At 45.8% G+C, this 11,234-nt stretch overlaps 1 protein-coding gene across 1 annotated transcript; it reads right to left on the reverse strand.

Annotated features, from left to right (window-relative positions):
• Nucleotides 1–4,618: 4,618 nt before the first annotated feature.
• On the reverse strand, nucleotides 4,619–6,070 carry CORT (cortistatin). The gene is made up of 2 exons (XM_059058183.2): nucleotides 5,857–6,070; nucleotides 4,619–4,837 (listed from the first exon to the last, which is right to left on the reverse strand). Exons 1-2 carry the CDS (start codon nucleotides 5,983–5,985, stop codon nucleotides 4,619–4,621), a joined length of 348 nt encoding a protein of 115 aa, XP_058914166.1. The 5' UTR covers nucleotides 5,986–6,070.
• Nucleotides 6,071–11,234: the final 5,164 nt, after the last annotated feature.

Here is an 11,234-nt window from a genome sequence, read left to right on the forward strand (position 1 = left end):
TGGTGTGTATCTCAGTATGTCACTTTCTGGAGGTGACCATACGAAAGGCACAATGAAGCTGTCGGATGCTTGTACTTACCCGTTGAATTCCTGTGAATGTGTTAGAGGCAGCCAGTGTAGTGGCTGCCAACTCAAATACCACAGGCAGCATTGCCCTTTGTAATGGGATTTCCCCAAACAGTGATGTTCTGGACAGAGTAACACATCTATCCCCGATTTACAAGGTGGCTGCATTCTTGACAGATCCAGGGAACGTTAAAACTGGAAAAAACAGTTTGTATTTACATATAAAACAGAATTAGGTTTGCGGCTAATTTGGAAGAGGTTTTCATCCCTATGAACATCCAGAATGACATATAAAAGTCAGGTAGGGGGAAAAAGGTCACGTGGGATACGGGATGATTCTTCATTGTGTGGAACAGTCACGTGCTTTGCAGGACCGACGGGCATCCCACTTTCTACCCCACCCACACTCAGTGCCAGTAGCAACCTCCAGGGACTGAGGCAACTGAAAACAGCCCCACACATTTTCAGAATGCCCCCGGAGGGGCAGTCATGCCAGTTGAGGATCTTTATAGCGGTTTGTAGTCTGCTCTGCTCCAGCATCTACCACGCTGGAGCCTCAAAACCGAGTGAGCTAATAAGCGGGGCGTGGCTTGTCGCCTCTCATTTTATGTGTGAGCAAAGCTGTGCTCGGGGAGGGTCAATGACTTGCCTCATGTCACAAGGCTAATTGGAGGGCCAGGGTTCAAAGGCAGGTCTTCTGGTTCTAACTCCAGTGTTGTCTCTACTTATTTGTATTTTCTCTTAAGTCCACATGCTCTTTCCTACTCTACATCCAGATGACTGGTTTTGTTAATACCAGTGGAATAAGTTGGAGTCAGCTCCAACTGGAAAAGGCCTAATATGTCTGCAACGTGACTGCCCAAAGATTTCTAACTGTCGTTGTGCTGGGGTTTAAGAGAAGTAAATCAGCCTTGTGAATGCTGTGTCATTAGCCCAGTAGTAAAAGAAGCCTGTATTCCAGAAAGAAAAGAATAGCATCTCTGTTCACCAATTCTGTCAACACTTCCATCTTTGCCCTGCTGAATGAAAAATGCTTTCTTCAGTTATTTCTGTCAAGTACACAGTAGAGCTTTAGTTGACTGGCCTGGGTGTTGGTATTGGTCTTCTGTTCTTGAAACAAACCCACCAAGCATCTCAGCTGCATAGGATCGCGGAAAAAGTACTATGGGTTTTGGAGTGAGACAGACCCACATTGAGTCTAACCTTACGGGACAGTAGTTTCCAAAAATGTAAGGTTAGCCTAAGGCCCCAAGATTGAAAGGGTTAAATGAAGTTAAGTATGAGGAAGAGCATAGAACCCAGCAGAGAGTCAATGTAGGGAGTGGTTCCCTTTCACCTCCCCAGGGCCAGAGATGGGGGCAGGAGCAAAGACCTTAGTCTGCAAACCCTAGACGAAATGTGGAGTGAGAGTTATTTTGCCCCAGCTGCCACTTACCTTCCTGACACCACTGTGCCTCCAGGCCTTCTAGAATAGAAATGTAGCAGCACAGCAATATGTCTAAAAATAGGAGAGGAGAGAGAGAGAGAGCAGGGCATGCCTGTTCTTACGTTAGGAGAAAATAATGTCAAAGAAAGCATCTGGGACTAATGAACTCTACATGAGCCATATTCCATTCTTTCAACTCAAGTCAAATGTCGGTCCTCATTAGGCAACTGGCTTTGACAGGAGCTGTGCTAATTACCACTTACCAACCTTTAATTCCTGGGTAAAAGCAAAAGGAAAAAAACCAATGGATTTTTCATTTTCCAGAGAGAAAGGAATAAAATAATAGTCTGTTTAAAAAATACATTAATTCAAAGAATTATTAATGTGCCTTTACTAACCAATTTTTTAATTTCCTAATTATCTAGTCTTTTATCATCTTTTTTTTTTTTTTTTTGCCTTCAGGGTTTTTTTCTTATTTTGTTGTATTTATAGGGTTTTGCCTTAAGTTATTTTGGCTGTGTCTTATATTACTTGAGGTTTTTAAGTAATAAAGTTGGGGGGGGGGTGGCGTCCCCCGTCCTATTCGGAAGCTTCCAATGAAGGGAACAGATTCACTCCTCCCCAGGAGCTGCATTAAATTTTCAGATTGCTGATCCTTAAAGTTAGCTGTTTGCTCAAACTAAGTCAGACAACACTTCCACAATTATGAGGAAGTGAACCAACAGGTTAATGCAGGGCCATGGGATTTTCTTCGGTATTTTCTAATATCATGTTACAAGAACTATCACCAAGAAAATTCTAGCTTTTTCTCCAGCTTACAGTTATTTTATTTTATTTTTTATTTTTTTTTGCGGTACACGGGCCTCTCGCTGTCGCGGCCTCTCCCGTTTGCAGAGCACAGGCTCTGGACGCGCAGGCTCAGCGGCCACGGCTCACGGGCCCAGCCGCTCCGCGGTATGTGGGATCCTCCCGGACCAGGGCACGAACCCGTGTCCCCTGCATCGGCAGGCGGACTCTCAACCACTGCGCCACCACGGAAGCCCTACAGTTATTTTAATAAGACAAACACGTATCTGTTCACTTATTTAATTACAAAGGATAATTTCGTGTTTTTATTAGGGTTATGAGAAGCTAGAAATAGTGGGTTGCCCAGCTGTCCTTTGCCTCTTCCTTCCTAGTCTAGAAACAGAAAACTTCCTTCTTTTTCAGAGCTAAATGACATTTCCTCTTCTGGTTTGTTCAAAATCGAATCCCTATCTCTATCGAAGAAGCTGCTGTTATCAAGATGTGGGTTATCCCTTCAGCAGGCCCTGTCAATTCAAGGTGTTTACGTATCTCCCATGAGCTTACTGGTCTGACTTTCCACTGAAATGGTTTGCTGTCAGCACTGACATATGAATGCTATGAAAGGATTTCTGTCGAACGCTTATGCCACGTCAATTCTTCCTTAGCAGTTAAGGATCTATTCTGGTGACAAATACTGGAAATAAATGCAAGAGAATAAATTAGAAGCTGTCCAGGTCTTGATGTCCTAGATCTACACATTTGACTATATTGAACTACACAAAGGTAGACTTTAAGATGGTAGGAAATCACCCTAATTTACCCATTTTACCCTAATTTATTAATCATGAGCATTTTACTCTAGTCTAACATGCAGTTGAGGCCAGTTAACATTTTATCAAGGCCACTGAACTAAGGTAGGCCTAAACTTGATGAATTTCCTGGCAGTGTCATTAGCATAGCTTCATTTCCTTCAGATATTACTTAGCTAAAAGTTATAGGGCCATCCCTGGAGGTCCAGTGGTTAAGACTCTGCGCTTCCACTGCAGGGTCACAGGTTTGATCCCTGGTCAGGGAACTAAGATCCCGCATGCTACACGGTGCGGCCAAAAAAAAAAAAAAAAGTTACAATCTCCAGTCTTAAGGACTGTGTATGTATGACCCAAACTGAAACTGAAAAACAGTGAGCGTGCTTTTCTTCTAGAAGAATCTTCAGTTCTGAAGGTTAGCTGGCTTTTCAGGCAGGCATCTTGCACCAGTGCACCGACCCGATTACTGGTCTCTGAAAGCTGGAAATGTGGATGCTATTGAGGCACTTCCATCGCGTTATACTTTACTCAGCTAGTAACTATGAATATGAGCTCAGCTCTGTGGAAAACAGAATGGAACGGTCAGCAGTCATACTCCGTGAGTCTGCTCCCCTGGTGTCCAGAGAAAATATCACAATGCCCTCCAGCCAGCCTTTGCTCGCTTTCCTGATAATAGCCCTGACCCTCAGAAACCTTCTGTAACTCCAGGTTTGAATCTTTAAGCTTTAAAGTTTAGCATCTGAAAAACCTCACGCTGGAAGTTTTCTTTAGAGTCTGTGATTCAAGAGCCATAAACAATATGTGTAACCAAGGAAGGATTTCAGGGCTACAGGGGAGAACCGAAATTTGATTAGGGTTCGGAACTGAGCACTTGTTTACTCCTGCCTCCATCTCAGGGGACCCAGATGCTGGTCCACATGATGCTCGAGAGTTGCTCTGTATTCTATCTCACAGAAAGGAATCTCCCGCTCGATTACCCACCATTCACTCACTTCTGTGGGAAATTACTGAGGAAAGGGGAAATACAACAATTATACACATATCAATACATATGCATCCGTCTCCAAATGAAGTCTGGATCCTGTGACTCGGGAAGTCCTTGAGGAACAATCATTTTGTTCTTTGAGCACAATGTTAAAAATTGCTTTTAATATTGTTTAAATTAGTTTATATCAAAATAAACTAATGTTATTCTGAACACTTAAATATGTAGCTTTTAGCTATTTTAAATCAAAGCAAGGAAGACAAGGACAGAACAACCTCTAAGCACACAATGAAGGTGGAAGGAAAGCCCCATGGCTGCATTGACAATAACGGAAAAAGCCACAAAAATCTTTATCAAAAATACTCTTTGGGTTCCAAATTACTCAAGACAATAAGTATTGGGTGTTTTTGGAGTTTAAATAAAAACTACTTTTCAAATTACATGTGCAAGAGAAGACAACTGCATAAAGAAGAAGGATCTCGGCTGATTAATACCTTTTATTCAGATCCATCTTTACACTTCTTTGCATGAGTAATTATGGGTGGGGTTTTACTTGCAGGAGGAGAAGGTCTTCCAGAAGAAATTCTTGCAGGGCGTTGTATCTCCCTGAGTGGACTGTTGGAGGGGCAGGACTCCCTGCCGTTTGGACACTTCCCTGGCTTCCCCTCCTACAAAGGACACTGCCCTGGCCTGGGAGGCCCACTCATACCACCAGGCAAGGAAAGTCAACAGGCTGTTTTTCTTTATTTCTGCCACTTCCTGCATATGCTTAATTTAAAAAGAAGCAGAGGACAGACGAAAGACAAAATCAACCACCTGGTTCAGCCAGCATTAAGATACATAATTCCTTTAAAAAAAAAAAATGCTCCAGAACAATAAATCACATTTCTATTTAAAGGATAAGAGAACACCTTAACGTAATTGCTCCAATTAGAGAAAAGAAGTTGAAATTTTTCAATCAAGGAAAATCTGCTTGTTTTGCCCCTAATCTTTGCTGAGGTTCTTAATTAGAAGAGGTCAAGAAATCTATCACTTTCCCTGACAAGTGACCGGCAGCTAAGAAGCCCCCCAGGTGCACCAGGCTAACTTAGCTCGGCTTTCCCATCTCTGCTCTTCCTCCCGGCTGCCCACAAATTGCTTTCCAAGACAGATCAGCCTGAGACGTTATATTCTGGCTTTTCAAACTCCTTAGAAAGCTTCTAGGAGTAATCCGATGATGAATGACTTGTCTGGAACTCATCTGATAATTTCAGAGAAAAATCCATTTTTAATGGTCAACTTTATGTACTCTTTCTTGGAACTTTTTCAAAATGGGAAAAAGAGAAAAATAAGTCATGTCATGAAATTACAAATTCTCACAATGGAAGATGTAATGATGTCAGTTAATCAGAGCCAGTGAGAACATGCGCTGTGTATATAAATTAAGATTCTAGAAGTATGTGTGACTAATACCACAGTGGCAGCTCCGTGATCGCACTGCAATAGACTGGTGTAATCACTAAACGTCTCAAAGACTAGCAGACAGACACTGGTAGCTCGAAGAAGCTCCCTTTAGTTTTAGAGCTTTTCTAACAAACTTCCTAGCAACTGAAGGTAAACAAGAATCAGTGGTCTATATGGACATCAGGGCACAGGGCAGCGGAGGGGCACACGGCAGAGTCCAGCCCTGCAGTCTGTCCTGTACACACGCTCAGCCGCGGAGACGCCGGGGAACCCATAGGGGTGGCCAGATGGGCCAAGGAAAGAGCCCACAGTGGGTTAGCGTGCGGCCGAGTCAGACTCCTCACCCCACTGTCGTGGCCGCCGAGGCCGCCCTCCAGGGGAAGGGCAGCGGTGGCCCCCGAGGGCGGCAGGCAGAGGGGCGGCAGCATCCTGCAGGCTGACTGGCACTTCTCTCCAGCCCTGCGGCTGCTCATCCTGCTTGGCAGCCCCGAAATCAGTGTGTCGTGGACTTGGGTCTCTTCTTTGGAGACCAGGGGGTTATTTTAAGCTCAACCTGCAGCTGTTGTTTTGTATATATGCCTGTCTAAAGCCTGTACCCGCTCTTCCTTCACACTCGAGCAGTGACGCAGAAGCCTGAGCAATCGGTGCCACAAAAGTGCTTTCGGATTCGTTTAACCCCTTCATTAAAGCCTCAGATCTCCTCCCGTGTTGAGAGTGGATTTGCTCCTACTTCAGAATGCAAAGTGCACTTGCCTCTGAAGAAGTTCTCCCTCCTCATAATTATGCCCAAGCAAGCAGGAAGCCATGAGAACAAAACAAAGTGATTTAACATAATTCAAACTTAGCCTTGGATAAGGAGCTTAAAATCTGCAATTTTGCCCACGTAAAAGCATGACTGAATCTGCTTGGGCAGAAGAAACAGGGAGACGGTGAGGGCTCAGGGAGCCGCTCAGCACCCACTGGTCTCCAAACCGCAGGCAAGGGCGACCCGAGTGAGGGCTCCCCAGCACCGCCTCCCCGCCCAGCAGGCCAGACGCTGTCCTCTGGCCCAGGCCTTCCCAAACTGTGACCTGGACCCGGATCACCTTATTAAGATTAAAATGCAGATTCTGATGTCGTGGGTACAAGGAGGAGCCGAGATCCCACAATTTTAATGAGCTGACACTAGAGTAACCAGTGCTTTTCACCTGCTGCTGGCCACTCATTAGTGGCTTGTGAACTAGCACTTTTTTTGAATGAAGTAAAAATTAGAGGGCATCATGTTGAGTAAGGATAAATACTGCTCTGTGTGTGTGAACTGTAAAACGTACTTCTTACTGAATGCCCTGCACTTGACCAGCTCCTGGGGCTTCTTCCTCTCCTGCTGATGATGGATAGCTCTCCAGAACGGGAAGCCCTCTGTGCCATGCCACCTCCCGGCTCCTCCGGATGGGTCCCAGGTTCAGAGTCACACAAACAAATGTGCAGACCCTCTTCACCTAAGTGAGACAGCTAGGAAAATCCGAAACATCCACCACTAACCTACTGAGGTGACCAATGTCAGAGGCAAGGTTCTAAATGGAAGAAAGCAACCAAAGAACCGACAGCGCTTTCCAGAAGTGAACATTGAAGCTTTCGGTTTTCCAAGATCCTGGTTCACACCCCCTCACAAGGGAAATCTCAACCTTAAATTTCATCGCATCACAGGCTTGTTGTTTAAGATTCTAGGTAAAATCGGCGCGGCCTGATGACCCATGGACCATACGCTGCACACTGCTTGGTCCTTTTGCTGGTACCACGATAAATTTTTTGCCTAGCTCCCACAAATGGTGTTAAAAATGTTGATATTCTTGCAGATGAGAAGGTCGTGGCAGCTCAGCCAGCTTCTTAGAGCCTTAGTATATTTCCCAGATTTTATTCAGTGGCCTCATTAAACAGTGAGCACCTGGCATGTGCCACCTAGAGGTACAGGGGAGCCACATCCTCCACCCCGACAGAGTTGTTACAGCCCCGCGAAGGGGCAGGATACACACTCTGCAAATGAGAGAAAAGTATTGGGTGCAAAGAAGGTCACGTGCTGCGGGTTGGTGAAGGCTTCATGTGATCTCATTACGGGCCGTTCCCAAGGAGGTGGTGACATATCGTAGTACTTCAAGGTGACGGCTCTAGACTAAAATCCTGGTTTTGCGGTTGAATTAACTTTCCTAGGGCCTCGGGTTCCTCATCTATAAAATGGGGATAAAAACCGTACCTACTGCCTACCTCACAGAACTCTTGTGAGGACCAAATAAGATCATGATAAGCACCTAACACCAGTAGAAGGCACAGAAGGCCCTCACGATAGCAACGGTTACTAAGAAGATACCCTAAATCCTTAGTCCTTCCTGCCCCACAGTATGAAGAAGAGCTCCCTGCCACAAAACGTTGGAAATCCCTGCTTAGAGCCGTGAAACCCAAGCAAAGGCTCCTCCTCACCACCCAGCACAGCTCCGACGTGGGACCAAGTACTCGGAGGCGCCTGCCTGCCGTGTGTGTGTGTGCACAGCACTAGACAAGGCACCCACCACCACCCGCCACCCCAGAGCCTGCCCACAGGGAGCCGACGGTCTAATGTTTTATGCAAGAACGCGTGCTTCTGAAAAGAAGTGCCATGGGAACTGTGACTAAAGGAACACAATACTGTATGATTTCGAAAAAGGGAGATTGTTTATTCTAAAAGGCAGAAGTAGGACCTAGATAGAAGGTGGAAGACTCTTCTTCATATACAGAAGAAACTTGCAACAGTCAGTGTCCAATAACAGAAAGGGCGCTCTGTCCCTGAGGAACTCAGCAGAGCCCGGGGAACCACGGTCATCGGTCCTGCAGAAGGGGCTCCTACTTGCTGGGGAGATTGGACTAAACGACGTCTAAGGGTTCTTTACAGATTCTGCAATTCAGTAAAGGTAGTAATCGGGCCCTGATTACACTTCCCCAGACACCTAGGTTTCAAGGTATCAGCTGCGTATGAGCCAGTGTAGACCTACCCCAGCACATTCCAGCTGCTGCTGTGTGTAGAAGGGGATGCTCTGAAACTTCCCTGGATCGTTAATTGAGTAATAAAAAATTAACACAGGATCTTTTATTTCCATTTCTTTTGAGGAATTGGTGTAACAAGGAAGACAACAAACGTTATAAATGTAAATTGCCCAAACTACGCTACCAGGCCACATTTATGTCAAAGACATCTGCTGCTTTACATGGTCAATCATCTGGCTACGTGGTTAATAAATCTACTTAAAGTTCAGGGGAGCTTCCAGGACTCTGAGGAAGCAAGCCTGTGAGAGAGAGCCCTTTACCACTCCCTTCTGCCACTGTCAGCAAAGGTGGAACTGGAAAGGTTGACTGACATCACGTCGACATTCTGGAGTCACCTAAACCCTGATGGGAACATGCGGTGGGCAGGAGGCAGCTCCTGAGAACTCAGGGAGTAGACTCAGCCATTCCATATGAAGTCTGGCCACCCCTGTGTTATAATCCCCGAAAAATGTGTTGTACTACCACTTGTCTAAAATGTGAACAGGTCATACATGCATGTGCCAAATAAACCAAAAGATTACATGAACGTCAAGTCAACTTTCTCATCTGGCTAGAAAACTTCATGTCTAAATACCCATGCCAGCCAGGAGGGGCCCTCTACAACCCTCTAATCAGGGACAGGACACCCAGGGTGCACACGGGTTCATCATTTCCAGTCATGTGTATTCTGAGTTTCTGGAGCTACAGAAATGTACAGAAACAAGATGTGTTACAATGGTTCTACCAATTTCCTTTTATTGTCCCATATAACGTTGCTGCGAGAGGTATTAACTCTATTTCACTGATAAGAACACAGAGTTTCAGAAAGTCACACAGCTATTGGGAGTTATGAAATCCGGATGCAAGTCTAGATTTGTCAACCTTTGGAAAGTCCGCAGTATCTAGTCTCAAAACTCTCTGTGATGAGGCGTTTAAAGACAGCTTACCTGAAAATGAAACCGCTAACATACAGATCTTTGGCTGGAATGTACCGTGAGGACGGAAGCCTTCCTGACTCACATTTCTTTCACCGATGTGACACAAAGGTGTTACAATTATTAGCGGAGACCAAGTGATTAGTTATTTGCAGAACCTGAAACTGTGAAGTTTGAATTCAACGCTTTACTCTGACCATAGCTCAGCATCTCCTTTTGCGAGTTAGACTCGGGGGTGTCTTTTGCTGCTCGTATCTGGGCAGGGATGGTATAAATTCTACCCAGCCGTGCACACCTTTTCTCTCTCACCCAGTCTAGAGCTGTCACTCCAAGCGTGAGTACCATCTCCATTGGTCAGTAGATCCTGGGTGGCTGGTTAACGTCCTCAAGCTTCAGCTTGCTCGTCAGTAAAATGGGAATAAACAAAAAAGCCCTGAGAAAGTTGTGAGGAAGAACTATACGGAGCGCCCAGAGCAGCAGCTGTGCCCAGAAGGGTTCGGTAAATGCCAGGCCCTTTTCCTTACTCCTGCTGCCCCAACAGGGAAAAGGCAACCCTTTTCCCAGGCAACACTGGGACCCTGGACCCCTAATAAACCCCAAGGAGAAGAGGGCAGACCTGGGACTCCTGGAAGCATCATCTCTCACAAACTAGAACAGAGGACACACAACTGAAGTGTTTTGGAGGAGTAGTCGGGTTTTCCTCTCAAGCAAAACTTCTGCCCAGTATAATTACAAAATAGCCAGAGAAAAGTCACATAAACTGTGTTTCTGGAAAAAAATCACCTTTAAAAAGTAAAGAGGACCATTTCCAAACACCCACCCCTTTACCTTGTGATCACAAGTGACGCAGGTTTAAAAAACAATACTGGAGGGCTTCCCTGGTGGCGCAGTGGTTGGGAATCCTCCTGCCGATGCGGGGGACGCGGGTTTGTGCCCCGGTCCGGGAAGATCCCACGTGCCGCAGAGCGGCTGGGCCCGTGAGCCATGGCCGCTGAGCCTGTGCGTTCGGAGCCTGTGCTCCGCAGCGGGAGAGGCCACAGCGGTGAGAGGCCTGCGTACCGCAAAAAAACAAAACAAACAAAAAAAAACCAACAAAAAACCCCCAATACTGGAAAAAAAACCACAAAAACAATACTGAGGGGCTTCCCTGGTGGCGCAGTGGTTAAGAATCTGCCTGCCAATGCAGGGGACACAGGTTTAAGCCCTGGTCCGGGAAGATCCCACATGCCACGGAGCAACTAAGCCCATGCGCCACAACTATTAAGCCTGCGCTCTAGAGCCCCCAACACAACTACCGAGCCCACGTGCCACAACTACTGAAGCCCGCAAGCCACAACTACTGAGCCAGCACACCTAGAGCCTGTGCTCTGCAACAAGAGAAGCCCACACACCACAACAAAGAGTAGCCCCTGCTCGCCACAACTAGAGAAAGCCTGCACACAGCAACGAAGACCCAATGCAGCCGAAAATAAATAAATTAATTAATTTTTAAAAAGCAATATTGGTAATCAAAAGAACTAAACAGAGAGTTCCCTGGTGGTCCAGTGGTTAGGACTCAGCGCTTTCACTGCCGTGGCCCGGGGTCACTCCCTGGTCAGGGAACTGAGATCCCGCACGCCACGCAGTGCAACCAAAAAAGAAAAAGGACTAAACAAATACACCTTTATTCATCTTTCAGGGACTGTCAGCCTGAAAAATTATATAAAAGAATGAAAAAATAACTCTGATTTTTGCTTGAAAAAGTCAACGATATG

The sequence above is a fragment of the Kogia breviceps genome, chromosome 1 (assembly GCF_026419965.1).
Source record: "Kogia breviceps isolate mKogBre1 chromosome 1, mKogBre1 haplotype 1, whole genome shotgun sequence".
Taxonomy (NCBI): Eukaryota; Metazoa; Chordata; class Mammalia; order Artiodactyla; family Physeteridae; genus Kogia; species Kogia breviceps.